Genomic DNA, 26,573 nt, shown 5'->3' with positions numbered 1-26,573 from the left:
TGAATCCAATCCATCTGGGGACACTGGTGAGGTAATTTCTGACAACTTTTCTATACAATTTTTGTTCCTTATGATGCCTTTTACCAGCATTCTTGCCTGGGAAATCCCAAGGACAGAGAAGCCTGGCTGGCTACAGTCCATGGGGTTGCAAAGAGCCGGACACAACTTAGTGACTGAAGAACGACACCTTTGAAACTGTCTATATAGGGATGATGCTTTATGAAAATTTCAAATATATAATCAGGGACTTTCAGAGTCTAAAAACAAAAACTGACAATAATACCCACAGGGTATTATTTTCTCCAGCAATTATTAAAATACTGTTATTGGCATTTCCCTGGCAGTCCCGTGGTTAGGACTTGGTACTTTCACTTCTGTGGCCGGGTGTAATCCTTGGTTGGGGAACTAATATCACACAAACTGACCCTTGGCCAGAAAAAAAAATTATTAATAAAAATACATATAGTTATCTTCTGAATTCTTAACACGACTGTTCTTTTTGGTTTGTTCTTTTGGTCATTCCTTGCACCTTGTAGGATCTTAGTTCTCTAACCAGGGATTGAACTCAGGCCCCGTTGAGTGAAAACACCAAGTCCAAACCCCTGGACCACCAAGGAATTCCCTGTTCTACACTATATAATTTCTTTAGTTTTCGTTTGGTGCTTTCAACACTGATCAAATATTCTTTATTGGTGAGGTGAGATTTAATTATGTGCAGCTACAGGAAACTAGCTTGTTCAACTTTCAGCTCCTTTCTAGCGTGTCTCCTGAAGTGTGGAGGCTGGAAAGCTGTAACTGCATTCCCCAGATTCCTTTGCAGTTATGGGTGCTGGATGCCCTTTAGGTTCTTTCCAATCAGATGCACTTTTAAAGGGAGCCTTTACTCTGGAGCTGCATCCATGGGAAGGGAAGCAGGTGAGCTGATGTGGAATGTGGCAGAGGTGGCACGGAGCTGGCACCCTCACCCAGCAGTTCCGGATCCCAGCCCAGGTAACAGCAATGTGACGGTCCAGCTCTGCAGGGGTGTGTTGGGATATATTTCTGGAAGACCGGGTGATTATTCTGTGAGCTATCTATATACCTCAATAAACCCTTTGAGTTTAAACCACCTTGAGTGAATTTTGTTGCTTGTAGTTGAGAACTGACCACTTCCCATTTTAATTACATTTAACACAGTCATGTTTCTGGTTTCTTCAGTTTTATAGCGATGTATTCTCTGCTTTCCTAAGCTGAGACAATGTCCCTTGTATACAGGTAAATGCTATTTAAAAAATCAAACTACTATGGCATTGTTTTAAGATACATCTGTAATTTTATTACAAAACCATTCTTTTGGCATTAGTTGGTTACAGTGAGAGCACGATGCTGTGAGTGTGGCAGAGCAGCTCTGATCTAACAACTGCATTCCCTGCTTTCTGAACCGGAAGGTAAGTTACTTATATCCTTTACATACCTGCAAACATTAACGCTGCAAATCCTGACACACAAACCACTTAGGGAGGAGCTGATGCTAAGGGGTTAGAGTAAATGTTGATAAGACTACAAAAGTTCCTTTATGGGACTTTGTTTCCTCTCCCTCCCCCAAATTCTCTGCTTAAAAAAAAAATCAAGTTACTTGGAACTAGTCTGAATAGCAGCAGCACCCAAGGAGCATCACACTTAGTTCATGTTAAAAAGCAGTACCTGTGCATTGTATGTTCTACACCACAGGCAAAGGGAATGATCACTTTAGTTTTTAACTCCTTCATTAGAGTCTCTTAAAAAAATAAAAGCATCCCATCAAGTTCGTCGAGATGGTGTTATTGCTGTACGTTTGTAGGTGGGTCACTTTCTGTGCTGTGTTTGCTTTGAAGGGATCTTCCAATATATCTCCAATATTCCTTTCTTATAGTGTCCTTTTCTTTAGCTAAGATTTCACATAACTAAAAATGAAAAACAAAAATTCATTAAAGGAAATGTGTAATTCAGTCCCTAGGGCAAACAGGGATTCTGGGCTACTACAGCTTACTTCAGGTCACGATCAAATGAAACAGACCATAGGCCACGTGCACTAGTGACGTGGGTGTGGCCCTGAGCAGCAGAGGAGCCCTGCATAGAGTTCTGAGGAGCCATGTTTTGACAAGGGCATGCGCACTGGGGCACTGAGATTCCAGAAGAAAAGTGCCGCGCCCTGCCAGCTTACCTCTAACGCTTTATTAAGAATGTCCTCCTTGTTGTCACATTGGTTTTCTAGCATGTCTTCATAGATATCCACAAGAAAGGCAATTAGGTAGGGAGAGCTGTGACTTGGTTGTAAGTCAAGTAATTGATTTAACAGATTGGGATATTTGGAAAGACCACGATCCTGCAAAATCCTAAAAAATAAATAAGACTATTCTCAATTTTGAGAAGGAAGAACAAGAATAGTAGAAAGATTAAGAGAAAATGAGCCTTGTAATATAAGCAAGAAAAGTATTTTGAGTGAGGTTGAAATGAGAATGTTCTACATTCATTCTTACTGGAGTATAGTTGATTTAGTGTTGTATTTCTGCTATACAGCAAAGTGCATCAGTTATACATATACATATATCCACTCATTTTTAGGTTCTTTCCGCATACGGGTCATTGAAAGTATTAGCAGGGCTCTAAAATGAAATTTCTAAATTAAATCTGAGCTTTATGATGGATAATTAAGAGCAGAGTAAAATTAACTAAAAAGAATAATGAAGTTCAAAGATAATCATTTATAACTCAAACTGTAACACACAAAATTAAAGGAAAAAAAAACAAAACCATCTTAAAATTAAAAAGTCAGGAAAAAAAGACAGGAGAGATGTTTCTGCTTCTTGAGATGGTTAATCATCCCTTTAGCTCTCCAGACATGACAGGGCCCGGCCTCTGACAGATGTCCAAACGCGACTGAGCTCACACTCTGTGTTCTTTGAGCCTAGTTCCCTTGGAGACCTTTAAGTTCAACAAAGGGCCTGGTGAGTCAGTGGCCAGGCAAGAGAGAGCATGCTGATTTAAGGAGTGAGATGTGTTACAGGAAATCTCCAGAAGTGACAACAGAAAGAGTGGGTATGCATCTGTGCAATCTGCTTATAAATGATGTATCTCATGTTCCTGTGATCCTGAGCTGAACAGAAACTGGTGTGTGTATTCCGTTCTGTGACATAAAGACTACAGGATTCATCAATACAAGTTAAAGCTGTACTATTGTTTACTCGTGGACTACTCTAAACACTGTGCTGGGATGTGCTTGAGAGGTAAAGAAAAGGGCAGAGGGCACTGTTCCTGGGTGCTGTCACAACACTCTTCCACTTACCTTCTTAGAGCCAGAGAACTGGAGAACTCTTTAGTATCCTTCTGGATTCTGATTATGGAACACATTCTATGATCTCTCATATTAGGAGGTTAAAAAATAAAAGCAAAAACAACCTCTTACCCTTTCAAATAATTCCACGCACTTTCATTATGTGGGACTAGTTTGATCATTTCCAGAGTGTACCTGTAAGGAAAAGGTCACAAATAAACGTGTATCACTTTAGAAGAGCAGTGATGATAATGAGGAACAGCCTCCGTACTGCTGCCTCACAAGGCGGCTCTGTGCTTCACTTACCTCTCCTGGTGGACCTGGGACCTCCCTAGGTTATTGTATCTAAATTAGAGACTCCCTGAGGCTGCAGTGGTCAATGCTTATTTACTAGTAATATGAAGGCTCAATTTACAAATGGAAAAGAAGTTACTGTGGGAGATTTCCTTTCACTTAGGCTTTCCCTCTGAAGGGAAATGTCAGGAAAATGAGACTTTCCTTTTTTCGCTAAAGCAACCTGGGGGAAAAAATCTTGTCTAAGATCTACTTATGCCAGACAAATCATCACTCACTGAGAAAGGAGAACTAAATAATCTTGGAAAGCTATAATAAAAAATAGATAAGAAGATTATATAGTCAATTTCAAAACAAGATTACTACTAAACTATGATGTGATTCCCATTCCAAATGGCCACTCCCTACTTTTCTCTTCCCCTTAACAAGATTATTAATTTAAACCCAATTACACAAAATTCCAAGGGAGTTATAGAACTCTGCTTCATTACATACTTACTCAAATGAGTAAGTCACTGACTAAAGTTTAGTAATCTTAGTTTTGCTGCAGTGTGGTTTTAATAGCATCTTTTTCACAGAAAGTAATAAATCCATTCATCATTATGAAAATTATAAAGAAATCTGGAGAAGAGAATTAATGTAGGACACTGGATTGTAGACTCTGTGTGTGTGTGTGTGTGTTAATTTAAATCACCAGACCCAGCTGCTTAGAACAGGTAAAATTAGAGCCAGCTGCCCTGTTTGAAGCAGAATAAGGGCAAGGGAGAAGTAGATGTACCATAAAACCAGCTCTTCCTAGGAGCTGCTCAAACAAATTTCACCATTAAAATATGACTATGATCTCATCAGGCTATAAAAACAATATACTTTTTCAAACTTCAAACAGACAATGAGATAAAGCAGACAAAGAAAATAGGGTTATGGATAGAATACAGAAATTCATGTCAATTCAGAACTTTGGAGATCTTCTGACACGATTTTGTATGCTAGAGCATTTTTCAACTGGGGGTGACTGAGGCTTAGGATGGGGTTTACTACTGAGATCCAGGGCATCAAGGCCGAGAATGTGGCCACATGCCGTGGAATGCACAGGACGATACAGACGCACTGGGCCCCAAACCCTGCACTCAGCAGTAGCAGAGTAAATAGCGCAGCATCAGGGACTGTCATCTAAAGTTTAATGAAACAGTTTTAAAAAAATCTTCTCAGACAGTATGAAATATGATTTCTTCTCAATCTACAGTACCAACAATATTTCAAGAAACTTAAGACACTAAAAGTAAAGGTTTCCTATACACAGTATTAATTGTATATTTATCATTATAGGTTTCATCTAACTATCCTGCCCTATTCGTTCCATGAGGGTAGGATTGGGGCAGTCTTCATCTATGCTGTATCCTGATGCACAAGACATGCAGGCACACAAATATTCTTTTAAGGAGTTAACAAATGAAGATTACTAACTGGACTTCTCTCTCCAATATAGCACGATCATTGTAGCCCGTAGTGTTAGAAATTACAAAATATCTTTGGTTCCAGACAGAGTTATTTCTCACATCCTCTTTGAGAAGTTGGTCTACATACTGCAGCTCATTATCCCAAAGTTTAAATTCCTAAAAGAACATAAAAAAAATTCAATTAGGAATGTCCTATTATTTATAAACAATGAAAAGAAATAAATAAGGACTTCCCTGTTAGTGAAGTGGATAGGAATCCACCTGTCAATGCAGGGAACACGGGTTTGATCCCTGGTCCGGGAAGATTCCACATGCCGCAGAGCAACTTATTAGTCTGTGCTCTGAAGCCCACAAGCTGCCACTGCTGAGCCTGTGTGCTGCAAGTACGGAAGCCCCTGAGCCTGTGCTCCGCAACAAGAAGCCCGCACATGAGGAAGACAAGCTGTTGCTCACTGCAACCAGAGAAACCCCATATGCAGCAACAAAGACCAGTGTGGCCATAAATAAATAATTAAAAAAAAATTTTTAACAGAAATAAAACTTTAACAAAGTTAAGCAGGTAGAACTGAAGACACGAACTCATTATGTATTTGGAGGGGAGTGACACTGCAGGTCAAGGAGATGGAGGGGAAGGAAAAGTCATCAAAGACAGGGGCAGAGGGGACTTCTCTGCTGGTCCAGGGGTTAAGACTCTGCCTTCCACTGCAGGGGGGACAGGTTTGATCCCTGGTCTGGGAACTAAGACCCTGCACACTTCGTGGCGCAGCCACAAAGAAAGATGGGAAGGGTCATGACGAATGAAAAATTAGGGAGTAAGAGTTGGCAGCCAAAGTGGCTGTAATTCAGCACCATCTTGTGGAAAACAATCTAGATACCAAGAAGGATGTTTTAACTACTTGACCCAACTTTTTAGAACTATTCTAAAGATTAAATCCAAAGGGAAAAAAAAAGTATATCTAACTAGGTGTTTATGTACTGCTTTTTGGTTTGCTTCCTGTTTCAGCTGTGTGGCTCTTGGCTGTGGCACACAGGAACTTTGGCTGTGGCATGTGGGACCTACTTCCCTAACCAGGGACTGAATCCAGACCCCCTACAGTGGGAGGGCAGAGTCTTAGCCCCTGCACCACGAGGGAAGTCCTTATGCATTCTTTAAGGTGAAAATGTAGAAGAAAAAGCCAAACTCAGTACTAAGACAATGATTACCCATACTACTGTATATTAATGTTATGTGATTTGATATTATTATATATATTAAAAGGAAGTATTCAAAAATGCACATATATGGTAAAATTATATTAAAATACATGTAGATAAATATACACAATTGGATTTAGATATAAATTTTTACGTTACAAAGCTGTTTTAATTTTAAAAATTATGGAGAGAAGAGAGCCAACAAAGACAACTTGAAAATTTTTGGTGAAATACTCTTGGTATAATAAAATAGTGCAGAAAGCAGCAATCACTGGAAAAAATTTACAAGACACAACACTACAATTGTTTGATGGAACAAATAAAAATGCCCAGAGTGGGAGTTGTAACTATTTTCTTCTATTCAGGATTCAGCATAAAATTTTAACAAGTAGGCAGAAATAAAATACTCAATAGTTACTGTAAAATCAGATTACAAGGTTTTATGTATGCAATACCTTAATACATAAGATGTCCTTGTTAATGAAAATAATACAGCTGTATTAAAACTTTACTGCTGGGGAAGACTGAAGGCAGGAGGAGAAGGGGACGACAGTGAGACAGCCGGATGGCATCACTGACTCAATGGAGATGAGTTAGTGCAAGCTCTGGGAGCTGGTGAAGCACAGGGAAGCCTGGCGTGCTGCAGAGTCGGACACGACTGAGCGACTGAACGGAACTGATCAAAAATTTACAACTACTTTTCCTATTCAATTTGCTAGCAAATATAATATATGATGTCAACTCAATCAAAAACTATTAAAAAGTCACTATTATTCTTTAATGTGAAGTTACTCATCAACATATCCCAATAGATCATGAAAGTTAACCAACATGAAGGATGTCAGGCTTAATTATCTTGATAGTTCTTAATCACCTTAATCATTATTGTGTGTAATGATCTATATGTGTTTCAGTTTAAGTATACTTATAATCTGATAGTAATTTAAATTATTTGTTAAAAAAATAAAAATGCAAATAACACTGTAATAAGAAGGCAATACCTGAATAACCCACTGTCGGTGCTGCCAGGCATGGTAATTCTTTGCATCCTGAGTAAGAATATCCGCAATAAACTCAAGCTCCTGTGATGGGTCTCTCAGCCATTCCACCAGCACTCGCCTATGATGCCTGAATTCAACAGAAGGAAGTTTTATGTGAATTTACATCAAAACGAAAGTAATCAGCTGCATGTGTTGTACTAGGTGATGCGGAGGGACATGCAACAAACTGAAATTCACCTCTAATTCTCAAGACTCTACTGGGAAGAAAAGGTACCACAGGAGAAACTCTAAGAGAAAAAATTTCAGAACACTGAATAACAGCTGAGAAACAGAAACAGGGATTTTCATGTAAAATAAATCCAGGTACCAAGGGCTTAAAGGTTTAAATGCAGCTAAATCTGGAAGACCAGTAATCTCTCAACAACCACAATATCCTGTGAAAGAATTTTCAACATGCCCAGATGTCACAATCTGACTATGGGAAGTAGGATTCTGTCTCATCAAGTATGGAAGCCCCTCTGTGTATCAACAGGCTGTTTTCCTTAAGGCCGGAGGGCCACCATTCAAGCAACTGCTTATATCACCAGCTCATGGGCAAAACAGAATTCTCTTCTACTCTGGCAAGCAGCTGTGACAAGTTGATCAGAAGAGCAATTTCTGTACTAGGAAAATACTTTAAGAGTTCTCTGGTGGGTTCTATTTGTATAATTTCTTCTAGCTGAAATATTTATAAAAATCTATTAGTAAAAATGTTTCAAAATTTACTGTGGTAATGGCTGGACATATATACCCCTTAAATGGGTAAACAGTATGATATGTGAATTTTATCTCAATGAAGCTATTTTCTTAAAACCATTAATATTCATTATATTAAAATGAGCAGGGGTGATGGAAAAAATGGCTAAAGAAAGATTTAATGCTTCATGGGTGACCTACTCCACATGCATGGAAAATTTTAAACTTCATCTTAGAGAATATTAAGAAGGTAAGATTCTACCAAAAGGAAGATCCCACAGGGAAAAGTTTCTAAATCATTTATTTAAGAAGACTTATAAGTCGGTGAACGCTAGTAACAATTTATTTTTCCAGGTTACTGATAAATTCTGTAATTCAAGAAAAACTTAAGAATTAGTCCTCCACCATGTCAAATGATTTCTCAGAGCAAAATACTAAGATGTTTCATGATTTAAAGATTATTAATTAAATACAGGGGTTGATCTTACAGTGTAAGTTTTCATGGTGAGAATTTAATAAAAAGTGCAATTAACTGGCATACATGATTTGAATTACTTGTACTATCCTAGTTATGACAGCAACTAGTGGAGTGGAGAATTTAAAACGCACTGCAGGACTTCCCTGGTATTAGAGCGGGTAAGAATCCGCTTGCCAATGGTACTGTGTTAATGACAGAGTCTGCAGTATCCAGAGAAGGCAGCCACTTCTCTTCAGCAAAAACTAGATACAGTCAAATGCTGAGAAAGCTTGTGATGTCTGGACACTTTTTTTTTAAGATAAAATAGTACATAGTTTATATATCTATTCAGATAATTTTCTGGGTTTTTTTTTGGAGGGGGGCATACTGTGTGGCTTGTGCAACCTCAGTGCTCCGACTAGGGACTGAATCCAGGCCACGGCGATGAAAGCCCCAAATCCTAACCACTAGACCACCAGGGAACTCCCGTCTGGATTTTTACAGCTTTTATATAAAAACACCTTATTCTGAAGGATATAACAACTTTTAAATGAGGGACTGAAAACTGTCTAGTCACTTTTCTACTAAAATAACTTTTATAATGCAATTTCTCAGGAATATAACCATCATCTACTGAGAAAGAAAGAAGCGACAGAGGCAAAGTTGTTTAAAATTCTACAGATGGAAATCTGCAATAGCTATCACTTCCATGCCTTGCCAAATGCTGTTACTTCCTCTCACATCTAGTATGTTGTAACTGTTTGAGACGATTAAGTATCTATTTAAGGTTCATACTCCCTCTTAAGGACAGTATTTGATTATGCAGATAATCATTACCCAATTGGGCCAGAGAGCAGTCCCTCTGCACACGGGTCTACAGCTGGGAGCCGTTCCTTCTCCAAAGGCTAACCTGTGCGCTGGGTCCCTTCCCAACTCCAACGAGCCCTGACTCTGTTCCCTTTTTCTCCAAATTTCTCGCCTTTTCCCTTTCATTAACACTTTCCCCACATCATGAAGTCTTTGCCACTTTGGGAAAATAAAACCTAAAAGACACAGCCTGACCAGCTGCTTGCTCTGTCTTTTTTCTCAACAGCCAATTTCATCTCCCATAAGAGATGCATGCTCGTTTCCTCTTCCTGCCACCCCCGCCATCCTCCCCGACACCTCACTGCCACCCAGTTGCCCACCCCACCCTGGTGGGAGGACTGCTCGCTGACAACCGCCTATGGAACAAACCCATGGGTTGTCTCCACCTTCTGCTCTTCTGAACCTCTCAGCAGGAGCGGATACTCTCATCTACTCCTTTCTTCCTGAAACTCTCCCTTCTCTTGGTTTCTGTGAGGACACTAACTTCTGGTTTCCTTCCTCAGTCATCCTGGACCACTTCTCTGCCTCTCGAACGCCGATGCTCACTGTGTTCTGTCCCCAGCCTCCTCTAATTCTCCTAGAGCATCCTCATCCGGAGCTGCGACTTCAACCACAGGGGAGCATGGTTCAACCACTAGCTGGGCAGCTTTAGCCAGGTTTCCTATAAGCACATCAAAGCCCACTTGTCCAATCCTGAATCTACCCTTCTTTTTCAGAAACGTGCTGCTTTTTTCCCCCTAAATTCCCCAAGTGGCTGGCACCACCATTCACCCAATGGTCAAGCCAAAATACAGACATCACTCTTCGCTGCCGCTCCACTGAGAAGTTTAACTTCAAAACCTGTTGCTTCTGTCTCCAAAGCCTCTCTCACATGTATGCTTCTATCTCCCTGGCCCTACCATTCTCTCTCCCATAGCCCCAACATGGCAACGGCCCGCCAGGACCCTGGGCCTACTCTGCTATTCTCCACCTGCTGGCAGAGTAGACCTCCTGAGACACAAACCTAATCACATTACTTCCTACATTAAGATGTGTCAGAAGCTCTCCACTGCGGCTAAGGTCAAGTCCAAACCCTTGTCAATGTCCCGGATGCTCTTTACGCTCCTACTGCAGGACTCCCCAAAGGCCCACCAGCCACATGGAACCACACGCAGCTCCCTGAGCACATCACGCCCTTTCATGTTTCTCCCCAGAGTCCTCTCTCGGCCTCAGCGGTCTTTCCTTTCAGAAATCATCCTAAATTTCAGGCATAAAGTCAGTCTCTGTACTGGGAAACACCGAATGGTGGTGGCCCTGAGGAAGAGCAGGCAGCCAGTGGCACGGAGTGGGGACAGCTCTGGCGGGCGCCACGGGGCCACTCCTCCTGCACCAGGACCCGGCAGCCCGGCGCCCCCCGCCCCGCCCCCCCACAGCTGCCTCCCTGCATGCGGGCCCACTAAACACTGGGAACTGTCCAGACTCTGCCTTTCTCTCCTATTAGTTCTCTGTCCTCCTGCTCCAAACCTCTCTCCTCCCTCCTTAATAAAACCCATACTCTTGTCTAAGTCAGGAGCTTCATCTTTAGAACACACACTGTAAGAGCCCTACTATCACACTTTCCACACTGCTCTGCAAAGTAACTGGTTTCACTATCTGCTTTCCTTTTCAGACTTTCATTCATCTTTGTATCTCCAGCATCAATGGAAAAATTTTTAATAAACAAATGAACAAAAGACCAAATACCAGGGACTCGTCTTATAACATACTGAATAGAAAACTGAACAGAAAACTGCAAAGATTTTCTGCTCAAATTTTCCCGATTCTAGCAGTATTACAGTTAATGTCGAAGTCTTAAATCATGACAGCAAACATTTGAGTGTCAACTGTGGGTTAAGTGCCATTTCACGCACTAAACAAAAAGTCACCTCAGTTCTCCTAACAACACTGTAAGACACTTGACATTAGCTCCAGTGCAAGGACTATAATTATAAACAAATGAACAATTCCTCATGGTTTCGTCACCCACTGGCAGGTACCAATTGATTAGCACAGCAACTTATTTCCTTCTTGTGTTCATCTTACCAAACTTGATAGTTTTTGGGCTGCTCCTCAATTATTGCCGAGATGTAGTTCATTTCCTCATGTAGATCCTTCTGAAGTGACTTTAAGAGAACTCTTCGGAAATGCCTACAGCAAATAATAAGTATCCACAGTGTCATTACTCCACGTACGTGGCCAGGCACAGCATCAAATGAAGCCAGAAGACAACACCACAGACCCGTTTCTGCTAAGTATTCTACGTAACCAGTAAGGCGGGGATTTAACTGCTTGCGGTTGTCCCAACTTGTACAACTGGTGACTGGAAGAATCAAGAATTTTGAAGCAAAAATAGTGAAACGCAGAAAGTGTGAGACAGAAGAAAAGACAACCGATCAGTGATTATTTTCAGGTAATACTCTGGTTACTAGTTTCTACTGCACAAGAATCAGAAACTTCTCTTTCCTCACATGGTATAACTTGCTCATTTAGATACATTATTCATATAATACACAAATTTCATTAAAAATATTACCAAATATTTTACTTTTAAAACCATCGTAATAATGCTACTTATAACTGAAACAAGTTTCTCTTCAATTTCTTCATAGGTAAGGTCAAACCATTAAATAACATCTTTTCTGTAAAGACATAATTAGTTCTGGTCTATTTTTACTTCAAAATCTCAAAATATTTCAACTCAGTATATAAGGGACAAAAAACTATTTTAAATTACCTTTTAAAATGAAATGCTAAATAGAAGAAATGACAGCATTTCTATTATAATTTTTAAAATTAGGTTTCACAGAGTACATAAATATTCAGTTTGGTTTATAAGGTAATTTCAATTTTAAATTTTAATTTTTAAGAAAACAGCAAATAAATTTAGGGATTTTAAATAAATTCTAATTTGCTCTGAGCTGTATAAAGAAATTCTTATAAGCTAAGGAGTGAGTATTAGAGACACAAAGTGATGGAAGATGACACTACTAGTTCCAAACTTCACCCTCTAATAAGATCCTACTAAAATGACAATAGAGAAAAAGCATACATCCACAGGGATGAGGGGATACCATAGCAACTGCAAGAGATCAACAAAACTATGGAAAATGGCAAACTGACAGCTTTGAGTGACTTATAAAAACACCAAGTTCTCCTGAGGCAACTCTGGATGGGCTTCTGGTCACCTCAAAGACCAGCCTTGATTTAGAAGCTTAGAACGTTCAGCCCCCACCTCCCGTCCTCCAGACAGGGGAGAAGGACTGGAAATGGACTGCATAAGCGATCATGCCCACATGAGGAAGCCGCCATCAAATCCCAGCAGGAGGGGGTTCTGGGTGAACACATCCATGCACCGGGAGGGTGACACACCCCCACTCCACGGGGACAGAAGCTCCTGTACTCAGGACCACCCCCTCCACCCCCAGACCTTACCCTATGTACTTCTGCACCTGGCTGCGTGTCTCCATCTTTTATCAGATCCTTTAATCAATTGGTGAACTTAAGTGTTTCCCTGACTTCTGTGAGCTGCTTTCGAAAATCAGTCAGCCCCAAGGAGTGGATGCTGGAGCCTCTGATTTACAGCCCACCAGGCAGAGGCACAGGATTTGCGATTGGCTCTGGGTGGGGGTAGCCTGTGGAACGGAGCCCTTAACCTGTGGAATCCAACACTACCTCCAGGCGGACAGCATTACAGGTAAGTTAAATTACAGGACACCTGTGGGCTGTCACAGAGAACCGCCTGGTAGGGGAAAATCCCACATACACTCGGTGACCAGAAGTGAAGTGCACTATGTGCAAGTAAAGAAAATGTGCAGGAGGAGGACTGGGGTTTTCCTAAAAAACCTTGACAACATACAAGTGGCTTTATTTTCTGGAAAAATCAGAAACAGAAAGAAATATCAGACACAACGCAAAGAAGGGTGAGGTAAAGGCTGGAAACAAGGAAATTTAAAAGAGTAACACAAATAACAGGCCAGAAACCCCACCCAACCCGACTTCCCTGCCAGAACTGACCCCCAAAACTGGGGCAGCCAAATGGACACTCCTCCGACAGCTCTTCTTCAAAAACACAAACCAGCCAAGAGAAAAGACCCAGAAATGCTGACATACGAAGATTTCACACAGAACAGCCACACCTCCACTAACTTCACAGTGAAGCCCTCTCGGTGACCAGTCCTGCAACACGCAGAGATGCCAAAGCAGGTTTTTCCTGCTTCCACTGTAGGTGTGAAAGGAGAGCCAAGAACTACCAGTCATTTGAGAAAAATGTGTACATGGCAGAAAGAGACCAAAACAAATAGAAAAATGAAAATATATCCCATCCATGAAATAAAAAAAACAAAATGCTACTAAAAAGGAATACCCAGAGAACAAAAAAAGAGCTCTTGTAAAATAAAAATGAGTGCAGGGACTTCCCTGGTGGTTCAGTGGCTAAGACTCTATGCTCCCAATGCAGGGGGCATGGGTTCGCTCCCTGGTCAGAGAACTAGAGCCCACATTCTGCAACTAAGACCCACTGCAGCCAAGTAAATAAATACATGTTAGAAAAAAAAAAGAGTGCAGACCAAAGAGTTTGAAGATAAAGTTGGGGAAGTATCTCAAAAGCAGATAAAAAGAGAGGTGAAAATAAGAAAAGACAAGTCTCAGAACTACAACATGCAACTAAAAGGCATTTCAGAAAAAACGGAGGAGAGAAGTAATTATCAAAAGAATATAAAAAAATTCACCCCCCAAAGTTAAAGAAAAGGTTAAAATGAAGGAACAGGAATCTTCTCAATAGAGGCTAAAGGAAAGAGAAGGACAGTTTTGAAAACCTGAAGGGAAATTATTTCCAATCTTGAATTCTATTAGTAAAGCTGAGAAGGGACTGAAAACACTCTAAAACATAAAAAAAAAATCTCAATAACAATTTCCCATACATCCTTTTCTAAGTTTTCCTCTATTCGAGGATCTGATCTATAAAATGAGAGAGTAAATCAGGAAAGGGATAGGTGTGGGATCTCAAAGACAGGGACGAGACACAGGGGAGAGCTGCAGGCCGTGGAGAAGAGAGTGAAGGGTCCCCACTGTGCCCAGCAGGAACAAGACACTCGACAGGAGCAGAGAGTTCGGAAGACAAGTTATTCATTGGTAGAGAGAAAAACTGTGATGGAGACAGCATAGGAGATGGAATTCTGTGTCTTCCATAGCAAAACTAATGTTTAAAATGAAAAATTAAAAACAACTAAGTATGTTATTTATAGAGGAGATTTTAAGGAAAAACACTGAAGAGTTGTTACCTGAGGGAGTGGGACCTGTAGTGAGAAAGAATGGGGCAGAGACTGCCATTTTTCATTCAATGGGACCTTTAAACTCACATGTAACTTATTTCGATAAAAATTAAAGTTAAGGGAAAAAGCCATCCAAATGAAAACCTCAGACGTTCAGACAGGGCATAGTGATGACGTGTCTTACCACACTGTGTAGTTGGCTGCATTTAACTCAATAGCATCTCTGGTTAATTTAAAAGCCCGCTCACTTCTCTCGTCGCGCTGCAGGACAGCCCGGAAATAATCATAGACGTCCTGAACTGGAAACGGAGCACACAGCTGCATTAGGACGGTCTTTCTTGCTTAAAACGACCACTACAGTACAAAATGCTGTTTGTTTTCTATGTCTCGGAGGAAGATATCTTATTGCATGTATACGATTTACAACAATAGGCAAAATAAAGAAAGCCCAGCGATGGTGACCACCAACCTGGGAATTTGTCACAGCCACAATGCATGTGACCGAGCTTACTGCACATTCGGGGTTGATGCCAGACTCCAGATCCCCCGATGATGTTGTGTATTAAGGAAAAACTAAGCATGCATATAGTCAAATATTCACTTGGCTATTTTTTTAACATTTTATTTTGATCAGTTTCTTAAACTGAAAAAGGAATCCACACCATGACAGAAAACTCAAACAGTACAGAAAGTTCACACTAAGCTTCCACTCCACTCAATTCCCAGTCCTTCTCCCAAGAAGCAACTGCACAGTGATTCTAGTATATCCTTCTAAATATATCCTATCACATATAGGTGATTCTAATTCTATCCTTTTTTTTTGTTGTTTAAATACAAATGAGATCATATCACACTCTTATGCTCTGGGCTGTCTTTTTTTCACTAATACATTCAGTTCAGCTGTTCAGTAGTGTCCAACTCTTGGCAACCCCATGGACTGCAGCACACCAGGCTTCCCTGTCCATCACCAACTCTCGGAGCTTGCTCAAACTCATGTCCATCAAGTTGGTGACGCTATCCAACCATCTCATCCTATGTCATCCCCTTCTCCTCCCGCCTTCAACCTTTCCCAGCATCAGGGTCTTTTCCAAGGAGTCAGTTCTTCGCATCAGGTGGCCAAAGGACTGAACTTCAGCTTCAGCATCAGTCCTTCCAATGAATATTCAGGATTTCCTTGAGGATGGACTGGTTGGATCTCCTTGCGGTCCAAGGGACTCTCAAGAGTCTTCTCCAACACCACAGTTCAAAAGCATCAATTCTTCAGCGCTCAGCCTTCTTCACAGTCCAACTCTCACATCCATACATGACTACTGGAAAAGCCATAGCTTTGACTAGATGGACATTTGTTGGCAGAGTAATGTCTCTGCTTTTTAATATGCTGTCCAGGTTGGTCACAGCTTTTCTTTCAAGGAGTAAGTGTCTTTTAATTTCATGGCTGCAGTCACCATCTGCAGTGATTTTGGAGCCCCCAAAAATAAAGTTTCTCACTGTTTCCACTGTTTCTCCATCTATTTGCCATGAAGTGATGGGACCAGATGCCACGATCTTAGTTTTCTGAATGTTGAGCTTTAAGCCAACTTTTTCATTCTCCTCTTTCATCAAGAGACTCCTTAGTTCCTCTTCTCTTTCTGCCATAAGGGTGGTGTCATCTGCATATCTGAGGTTATTGATATTTTCCTGGCTTGTGCTTCATCCAGCCCAGCATTTCACATGATGTACTCTACATATATGTTAAATAAGCAGAGTGACAATATACAGCCTTGACCTACTCCTTTCCCGATTTGGAACCGGGATGTTGTTCCATGTCCGGTTCTAACTGTTGCTTCTTGACCTGCACACAGATTTCTCAGGATGCAGGTCAGGTGGGCTGGTATTCTCAACTCTTTAATAATTTTCCACAGTCTGTTGTGATTCACACAGTGAAAGGCTTTGGTGTAGTCAATAAAGCAGAAGTAGATGTTTTTCTGGAATTCTCATCCTTTTTCAATGATCCAACGGATGTTGGCAATTTGATCCCTGGTTCCCCTGCCTTTTCTAAATCCAGAACATCTGAAAGTTCACTAATACATTATTCAAGGCCATATAAACTAGTACACATCTCTATAGAAAACCACTTGGTAATTTCTATTAAAAATTAAAACTGACTACTCATTGACCTTAGTTCTTAGTCCAGTTAAGTTTTCTTACAAATAAACTGCCGTATGTGCCCAAAGCATCCAAGGACATTTATGAGAGTATTTGATAATGTAAGAAATAAAAAAGCAAGAAAAATTGGAAATTTAAATTTCCATTAGTAAAGAATGAGGTAAGTCCCTCACGGTACACCCATACAACACAACCCTATGCAGCTATTAGTAACAATGCTGCTCTGTTATATACTGAAGTGGAACAATTTCTAAGATGCTGTTGAGTGAAAAAAGGAAGGTGAATAATAGCAGCTATTCATTTAAAATACATTCTTGTTAAAAAAAATACGCTTATTTAATTTTTTATGGCTGTGCTGGGTCTTCATGCGGTTAACGTGCATGGGCTTCTCATTGTTGTGGCTACTCCTGCGGTGGCAGGTGGGTTCCAGAGCACAAGGGCTTAGCTGCTCCGCGGCATGCAGGATCCTCCCAGACCACCTGCACTAGCAGATGGATTCTTACCTACTGGACCACCAGGGAAGCCCAATATATGCTTATGAATAATACTAGTTGGAGGAACAAGAATGGGAGGAAAACATAATTTTCCACTGCATTCCACTACAAAGTTTACTGCATTTTTCAAACAGCTGCACAGCATTGCGTTGTATGGCCACTGTATCTAATTCATCCCTGTCAATGTATGTGTGAGTTGCTTTCCTTCTGTCACTGTCCTGTCACTGTATTCTGTGCACATATGCAAACCTCCATGGGCTGTACACGTGGATCAGGATTATGTGCACTGTTGGTGCTGATAGGCAGTGCCAGGCGAACCTCTCAAGCAAGGTCTGATCAACCTGCAGTGCCTCCAGGAAGGCATGAATACACCTGCACTCTCCACATCCTCACTCACACAGTATCAGAGTTTCTGATCTTTGCCAGCCTCTCAACTGAAGGAACTTTAGACCTTGACAATTGTTATCCTGTTTTATTCTCATTTCCACAAGAGAAACTGAGGCTTAGAGAGATTCACAAGTTCACATGGCCCAGAGTACTTTGGAGGTAGAGGTGAAACATACAAATCTAGTCTGACACCCAAGACCATACCGCTAGTCACAGTGAACTAGGTAGGAGACACTGCAGTTGAAATGCCCTCACATCACAGCACAGATTAGAGAACAGACTAAGGCCCCAGACAGACTGCTAAAATAACCCAGATGTTAAATATTCCCATACTTCTTTTGCCACAGTTAAAAATCTATGTGGACATGCTATGCTATTTTTCTTATAGCATACAATTTTCCAGTTACTGACAAGAGCTCACAAACTTTTAGCAGGCTGCATGCAGTATGGATGTCAGTATATGCTAATCTGCCTAACCATTCTGCTGCTACTGCTGATGTAGTTTTTTTTTCAATTTTGTTTTACAAAAATCACTACTTTAAGCATCCAATGACTTTTCATTAAAAAATAAACAATACACATGAATGTATTTATGTGTGTGCCTTCCCCAGTAGCCCAGTGGTAAACAATACTCCTGCAATGCAGGAGACACAGGTTTAGTCCCTGGGTCGGGAAGATCCCCTGGAGGAGGAAATGGCAACCCACTCCAGTATTCTTGCCTGGAAATTCCCACGGGCAGAGGAGCCTGGCGGGCTACAGCCCAAGGGGTGGCAAGAGTCAGATGTGACTCAGCATGCACACCCACATGCAAGCACACACAGGTATGTGTGTCCTTAGAATACAACCCCCAAAGTGAAATTATCAGAGGAGAGCATGAATAATTATAGTTCTTTCTGAGCATACAAAGATCATCCCAACCCAGGGGATCTGCCTAACCCAGGGGATCTTCCCAACCCAGGGATCGAACCAGCACCTCCTGCGTCTCCTGCATTGGCAGGAGGGTGCTTTACCATGAGCCCCACCTCGGAAGCCCAGTGAGTACATGATACTTTAGAAAGCACCTGAAGTTTCTGGTATCCGATGCCACTGCCCACTGCACTGGATCTGTGTCGGTGGGAATGGCTGCTACCAGTCCAGTTTACATGTCTCTCCAGACATTTTTCCAAGCAGATAAATGTAGATCTGTTCTTGTTTATTTTTAATGAAGTTGGTATAACATTTTCATTCTGCTTTTTGGCACTTTCCCCCTCAGTGATGTATCCTTTCATGCCTGTGTATATACATCTCGGTCATTCTTTGTTCACTTTTCCATACAGTGGACATGGCATAATTTACATGTCAATGCTATTTTTTTTTAAGTGGGACTAGGATACTCAATCTTCAGTTCAGTTCAGTCGCTCAGTCGTGTCCAACTCTTTGCGACCCCATGAATCGCAGCACGCCAGGCCTCCCTGTCCATCACCAACTCCCGGAGTTCACTCAGACTCACGTCCATCGAGTCAGTGATGCCATCCAGCCATCCATCCTCTGTCGTCCCCTTCTCCTCCTGCCCCCAATCCCTCCCAGCATCAGTTTTTTCCAATGAGTCAACTCCTTGCATAAGGTGGCCAAAGTACTGGAGTTTCAGCTTTAGCATCATTCCTTCCAAAGAAATCCCAGGGCTGATCTCCTTCAGAATGGACTGGTTGGATCTCCTTGCAGTCCAAGGGACTCTCAAGAGTCTTCTCCAACACCAACAGTTCAAAAGCATCAATTCTTCGGTGCTCAGCCTTCTTCACAGTCCAACTCTCACATCCATATATGACCACAGGAAAAACCATGGCCTTGACTAGACGGACCTTTGTTGGCAAAGTAATGTCTCTGCTTTTCAATATGCTACCTAGGTTGGTCATAACTTTTCTTCCAAGGAGTAAGAGTCTTTTAAATTTCATGGCTTAAGGTTATATATTTTAAATTGACAGAATCATAAATAACTTCCAGGTTAATAAAATAGAATTTTATATTCATTAAGTTTTTCTCATATTAAAATTTTTATATTGAGTCTTTTAATTAAAAATTACAAATTTAATATACTATCATACTCAAAGTTTCTAAAACTTACGTGCCCCCTTTTCACTCTATATTGTTTCCGCAATCTGTCCCTATTATAACAGATCTAAGATCCTCTTGGGCTTCCCTGATGGCTGAGTTGGTAAAGAATCTGTCTGCAATGCAGAAGACTCGGGTTCGATCCCTGGGTCAGGAAGATCCAATGGAGAAGGGAATGGTAACCCACTCCAGTATTCTTGCCTGGGAAATCCCATGGACAGAGGAGCCTGGTGGGCTATAGTCCATGGGGCTGCAAAGAGTCAGACACGACTGAGCGGCTCTCACACTCACACACACACACAGTAGTTACTTCTATTATCCTCGCTTTACACAGGAGGAAACAGAGGTACTGAGAGGTAAAATACCTTGTCCAAGGTTACAGAGCCAGTGAAGTGGTACAGTTAAGAATCTGAACCAGGTGGTCTGGCTCTGAAGTCTGTGCTCTTAGCCTCCCAGGACATGTCTGGTTTTTTTAATTAATTTTTTTGGTTGCGATGGGTCTTAGTCACTGCACGCAGGTTTCCTCTAGTTGTGGAGAGTGGGTGGTACCCGCTGGTTGTGGTGTATTCATCACAGGGGCTTCTCCTGTTGCTGAGCTTTAGACACACAGGCTCAGTAGCTACAGCTCAGGCTGGGCCCTAGAGCTTGGGATCAGTAGTTGTGGCACATGGGCTTAGTTGTTCTGAGGTGTGTAAGATCTTCCTGAACCAGGAATCAAACCCATGTCCCCTGCATTGGCAGGCGCATTCTTATCCACTGCACCACTAGGGGAAGTCCAAGGACATGTCTTTGAAGCCATAAGCCAGAGTGAACCCAGAGTGAAACATGAGAAGCAGCACTTTAAGGTTGTAAGATGTGAGAATTTCCCACTTTCACTAAATATATACATGACAGTGCTTTCTAAAATGGCTAAACTTACAGAACTTTCCACCTGAAAACTATAGATCTATTCATACTTCTCAATTATCTGACATCACAAAACAGCTTAAATTATTTTTCATTTCTAATGATAATAGATTTTCCCCCTTATTTAATGGTCAATGAAATTACATCTTCTATGAAAGTGCCACTTCACACCCTTTGTCTATTTTTTAATTAGTCTGCCAGTTTCTTTAACTTTCTTTAGAAATTCCTTATAAGGTTCTGAGTATCAATCTTCTGTTTATACATCTTCTCTCACACTGCTGATTGCCTTTTAACTTACTCATGGTGTCTTCTGTTGCACAAAGGAAAAATTCTGATACACTCATAGATGAGTTTTGATTGATGGGTCATTTTCCTCTTTTCCTTTGTGCTTTCTAATAATGATATATTTAAGAATTAAAAACGTTGTTTTTTTTTTTAACCCTGCAAGAAAGATTTTATTATTTTTAACTGAAAGAGAAATGTATGGCTTTGTAAGTTTCCATAAGGTGCCTTACAAATCTGGAAAAGTTGCAGTTTTCATTTCTCTAATCACTGGTGAGGTTACTAGCTCTTCACAGACATTTCTATTTCTTCCAGTGAATTATCTCTTCACGTATAATCTCTCTCATAATTTGGAAGCTTTTCAGTTTCATACCTTCTGATCTTTTTCTCAATCAATTCTGAGTTTTACATCTCGCCTAATAATTCCTTCTTTACCCTAAGAATGAGAGATTACACTATTTGCTCCTAGTATGTTTACAGTTCTGTTTTAGAACTTAAATCCACATGTCATCTATTTCATGTAAGATATGATATAGGGATATAACTGTTTACAGCCAAATGCACATCATTACTTGATTAATCCATCTTTCATACAGATATGAAATGTCCTTTTTATCAAGTATTAAGTTCTTACCTACATTAATACATTTTAATTATTTATTAATCTATTTGTTTCTACACCAGTTCCACATGTTAATTATTAAGTTTAGTAGTACACTTTCATATTTGGTAAGGCAAACTCTCATACCATTATTCTTTCTTTACAAACATTTCTTGACATTATCCTATAATCAGAAAAAACAAGTGGTTTTTGTAAAAGACAAATGATTTCGGATAACAGAGCCTTAACTGAAAGAAACATATACACACACACACACACACACACACACACAAAACTACAAAACAAGCATTCTCTTTTGTTTATCCTTTCCTTGAAGAATAACATCTGCATGATCTTCAATTTACAATGCATTTCACATTCATTATGAAAGAACACTTTGTCAAAGAAAATCCACTCACTTTAATATCAGAAATGCATTCGAACTGAGTCAAACATTTCATAGTTAAAATATAGTTTAAAATGCTCATGTTTCAACAACCAAAGTTTACTCTAAATAAAACAGTAAATCATTTATCCACATGTATTTTATGTAAGATACGATATAGGGATACAATACCAATTTTATGTGCAGATTAAATAGTAAATGAAAAGCACAACCACACAGTAGCTACTATGTATTATAAAATAACATTTAGGACTTATATTTAGAGTATGTCCATTCTTAAGACAAAATGAAATTTGTTATCATGAAAGTAAATCACAAACCCCTCACAAGATTAGTTTAAGTCATTTAGACCTTTATCAGACAAAAATCTGTCATCTATCTATAGTTGTGAATTTCAATTTTGCTACTAATTTGACTTATAGGCCTTTTCCCAATAAAAAATAAACTTACATTTCTCACTATAAATGATCTGGACCACTGGATTGGGGCCATCATTCTGCGGCACTGGATCTATATCAGCCCATTCTGCCCTGTCCCTGAAAATATAGATATTTTTCAGTGATTATATTCAAGCATGTAAAGAAAAAATGAAATTTGATGTTCTTTAAAATATCAGTGATTACACTTTAACTTAAAACTAATGTAATCATGGTGAGATTCTTCATGAACAAGTCTATCACTTTGTTTTACAATATTAAACTTTAAAATAAAAGTAAAGTGAACAATTTTCCAATTAAAGTAATTTAAATCAACAGTTTTCAAATTTAAAGTTTTACATAAATGCAAAAGTAGGTTTCTGTAGCAAGTACACAATAGTTTTAAATTAGAAATCAATCCAATTCATTGGTCTAATAAGACTCTTTGGAGTCAATCAACATTTTTTAAAAATTTGAATAACACTTTTTTATCTGAATAATCTGAATAACTAGAAACTGATATTTAAAAATAAAAGTAATCACTATCATTTTCTCGTACACCAAGAGGTGGTCCAGGTGGTCAGTAGAGCTTGGAATCTGGAACACTGGCTCTACCACTGAGCTAGCTACTGTGACCTTGAGAAAGTTACTTAAACTTTTTGGGCAGCAATTTTGTCATTTATAAAATGGAGATGATACTATTACCAACCAATTTTAGAAGGCTATCTGGAGGTTTGAGATAACATGTTAAGTACTGAAAACGTGCACAACAGTAAGCATACAGTACATAGTAAATATGCCTATATACAGTATAGTATACAATTAGCATATATTATACACTAGACACACTAAATGTACTATATATTACTGTATGCTTAAGTATATATGCTGTACGTTATAAACACAGCATCTAATAAACGCGTATAGCAAACATTCAGTGACTACCACTTCTCATTATCAAAGCTGAAACAGATTATAGTGGCAACAATGGGTGCCTATAGACATTCTGTGTAAACTGCTCAGTGTGACCAAATTTTCTTTAACCACTCTTTCACTTATATTCGTATCCTATTGCCCATTTTTCAGTTCTGTGTACTAATCAGCTATGGACAGAAAAATTCTGTGGTATGTAGACAAATCCTAAAATTGTGTCCATTTTATAAGGAGAAACGCAGGGGAAAGCATGCGTTTCCTGAGGTGTGAGACCTCGATGTGGAGCGGTATGAGAAAACTAGGGCTTCCCTGGTACCTCAGCTGGTAAAGAATCCCCCTGTAATGCGGGAGACCGGGGGTTGGATCCCTCCGTCGGAAAGATCCCTTGGAGAAGGGACAGGCTACCCATTCCAGTATTCTTGGGCTTCCCTGGTGGCTCAGCTGGTAAAGAATCTGCCTGCAATGCAGGAGACCGGGGCTCGATCCCTGGGTTGGGAAGATCCGCTGGAGAAGGGAAAGGCTATCCACTCTAGTATTCTTGGGCTTCCCTGGTGGCTCAGCTGGTAAAGAATCCGCCCGCAATGTGGGAGACCTGGGTTTGATCCCTGGGTTGGGAAGATCCCGTGAAGAAGAGAAGGCGACCCACTCCAGTATTCTGGCCTGGAGAATCCCATGGACTGTATAGTCCGTGGGGTCGCTAAGAGCCGGACACGACTGAGCGACTTTCACTTTCACTTCACTTCACGAGAAAGCTTCGGGGGCAGGGGAATCTGACACAGGTCAGGGAGGAAACCCGACTATCGCGCGGCTCGGTGAGGAGCTCTGAAGGCTGCGGGGGCCACCTCCACCAACGGAGAGCTCGAACACATTAACTTCGAGGACGCAACCTGGAGGGGGGCCTTTCAAACTCGGTTCGTAAAATCTAGGCAAATCAGCCATCGGATGGGGTTTTTACCTAGAATTACGGGAGGGAAAATAAGACACGCGAGAAAAGTTAAAAATTTGTCATTCGACTCTGCAGGTTCAAGTGGAGTTTGGGGGAATGGAATGAGCATGACCAACAGAAAGCGACTGATGGGATGGGGACGAACCAAGTGCTGGGCAAAAGTCGGGGACGAAAAGGCGAGAAAGTTGCGGCACCGCGGTCCGGGCGGCGAGGGGACGCATAACGGGGTTTGTTAGCCCCTTCTCATCCTCAGAGCCTAACTCGGCGCTAAAATCGCTGAAAGACAACGCTGAAGGGAAACGTCCCGGGGTCCCTAAGATTTTCAGGCGAGCGCTCTGCGTGTCGGCAGGACAAAACCACAAGGAAGACCCGTCCCCAAAGCGAGCCAGCCTGGGATCTTGAGGAAATCACTCCCTGCCAGCAGCCCCGCCGCACACGAGGCTCGGACCACGGCAGGCCAGCGCCGCGGACAACCTCCGCCCGCCCGGCGCAGGGCTGGCGCGGGCCCCACCCCCGCCGCCGGACTCCCGAGGCCACGCCAGAGCGCCGGCCACGGCCGCCCCGCAGCCAGCCCGGCGCGGGCGACTGGGGTCTCCGGCGCCAGATGGCCTGCCGTGGGCGTTACCTGTACAGGACATAGGTGGGAGAGTCCAGGCTCAGGAACCCGTCGTCCATAGGGGACGCCGCCGCCGCCTCTTCCTGCGGCGGCTGGGGAGGCGGCGGAGGAGGATGGGGCTGAGGAGGAGGCGGCGGCTCCGGCTGACCGGGATCCCCGCCCTGCGCGGCCTCCCCGACCCCGTCGGCGGCCGCCATCACTGCTCTGCCCAGAGCCGAGGAGGCGACGGAGGCCCCGCCCCCGGGCCCGCCCCCAGCCCCGCCCCCTCACAGCGGCCACTTCCGGTGTCCCGCGCCTACCATAGAGACGCGGGCCAGAGGGCCCGGCGGTCTTCGGTTTGTACGGGTTCGCGCTGGCGGGTTGCGTCTCGCTCGCTGGGACGTCGGTTGCCCCTTCGCCCGGTCCGCGCGTGTGACTGAATGCCTGTGGGTGGTGCCCCGAACGTGCTGGTGCTGTTCGGTGGTTGTTGGTGCCACCGGGGGAGCCTCGGAAGCCTGGATGAGCGGCTGGCGCCGGTGCTCCGCGTTAGCCTTCCAAGAGCATTAGCATTTACATCCCTCGTGCACCGTTGTTTTTTTTGTTTTTCCTTTTGGATGTTAAGAGTTTAGATTGCAGAATTCCAGTAGACCAGGGCTTTTGTCTCTTGAAATTAAAGTTCTGATTATGCAAGGAAAATGTGTGTACGTTATAGGAAAGGTAGCCATTCATTTAACACACACTACCAAGTGTAGGCAGGGCTTGCTCGTGAATGAAATTAAGTCTCTGCTTTAAAATATGCCTGTAAGAGTCCAGGACGAGCCACTCCACAGATGGTGCTTTGGTTGTTTTGAGCTGCAGGCACTTGAAAAACAGCAAATGCGGGAGAAGCTTCCTCCGAATTCCCTCACCTGCCTAAACACAGACCCTCCAAAAAAGAGCTCAATGAAAGTAAGCCCCCTCCCTGGGAGATTCAAGAGTAGGAGTGGATGCCACACCCAGACAAGTCTTGTTCAACTCGCATATCTCCAACCTATTTTTCTAAGGGCCCATTCGTCATCTTTCATTGTTACTAAAAACCTTTTTACTCTCCCCACAAGAGGTCTTCATCTCCCCTAGGCCTGAATTCGTTTTTTTTGTTTGTTGTTTTTGGCCATGCTGCCCAGCTTGTGGGATCTTATTTCCCCCAGCTGGGGATTGACCCAGGCCTCTCACCAGTGAAAGCCCGGGTCCTAACTCTAGACCTCCAGAGGATTCCCTAAGCCTGAATTCTAAGCCACCTCAGGGAGTTGTTAGTTTCCTTTGGGTATCTCTGGGCATTTTTGTATTTTCTCTAGGTGTGCATGAGGTATACATGCTAATATATACTGTGTTTTTCTCTTGTTAATCGGTCTTTTGTTACTGGGGTCTCAACCAAGAACTCAGAAGGGTGGAGGAAAAATTACTCTTCACCCTCAACAGTACATGGTATGGAGGCTTTTCAGAGGCTATTTGAGCAGAGACCTGTGAGAAGGAAAAGCATAGCAATCAGACAACAGGAGTGCGTGCTTGGTCTTGGTTCAGAAAGAATGCCGGCAGGGCTGAAGCTCTGTGAGTGAGGGGAAGGAACAGTAGGTGGTAAGTCTTGCCCTAGACCTGATGCTGGGGAAGACAGAAAGCAGGAGGAGAAGGGGACGACAGAGAATGAAATGGTTGGGTAGCATCACCGACTCAATGGACATGAGTTTGAGCAAGTACCGGGAAATAGTGAAGGAGAGGGAAGCCTGGCGTGCTGCCGTCCATGGGGCCACAA

General features: G+C 41.9%; 1 protein-coding gene and 1 long non-coding RNA gene across 2 annotated transcripts; one reads left to right on the top strand and one right to left on the bottom strand.

Moving 5' to 3' along the window:
* Positions 1–1,289: 1,289 nt before the first annotated feature.
* Positions 1,290–25,061, bottom strand: FNTA (farnesyltransferase, CAAX box, alpha). The gene is made up of 9 exons (XM_061404622.1): positions 24,815–25,061; positions 22,345–22,430; positions 14,770–14,884; positions 11,359–11,463; positions 7,239–7,365; positions 5,051–5,199; positions 3,425–3,487; positions 2,183–2,354; positions 1,290–1,922 (listed from the first exon to the last, which is right to left on the bottom strand). The coding sequence occupies exons 1-9, from the start codon at positions 25,000–25,002 to the stop codon at positions 1,800–1,802; spliced, it is 1,128 nt and encodes a 375-aa protein (XP_061260606.1). The 5' UTR covers positions 25,003–25,061; the 3' UTR covers positions 1,290–1,799.
* LOC133240067 (uncharacterized) lies at positions 23,404–25,297 on the top strand. Its single transcript, XR_009734088.1, has 2 exons — positions 23,404–24,154; positions 24,265–25,297. It is a non-coding gene; the product is annotated as an uncharacterized LOC133240067 (long non-coding RNA).
* The last annotated feature ends 1,276 nt before the right edge of the window (positions 25,298–26,573 follow it).

Source organism: Bos javanicus, chromosome 27 (genome assembly GCF_032452875.1).
Source record: "Bos javanicus breed banteng chromosome 27, ARS-OSU_banteng_1.0, whole genome shotgun sequence".
Lineage (NCBI taxonomy): Eukaryota > Metazoa > Chordata > Mammalia > Artiodactyla > Bovidae > Bos > Bos javanicus.
This window is presented reverse-complemented; position numbering and strand designations above follow the sequence as displayed.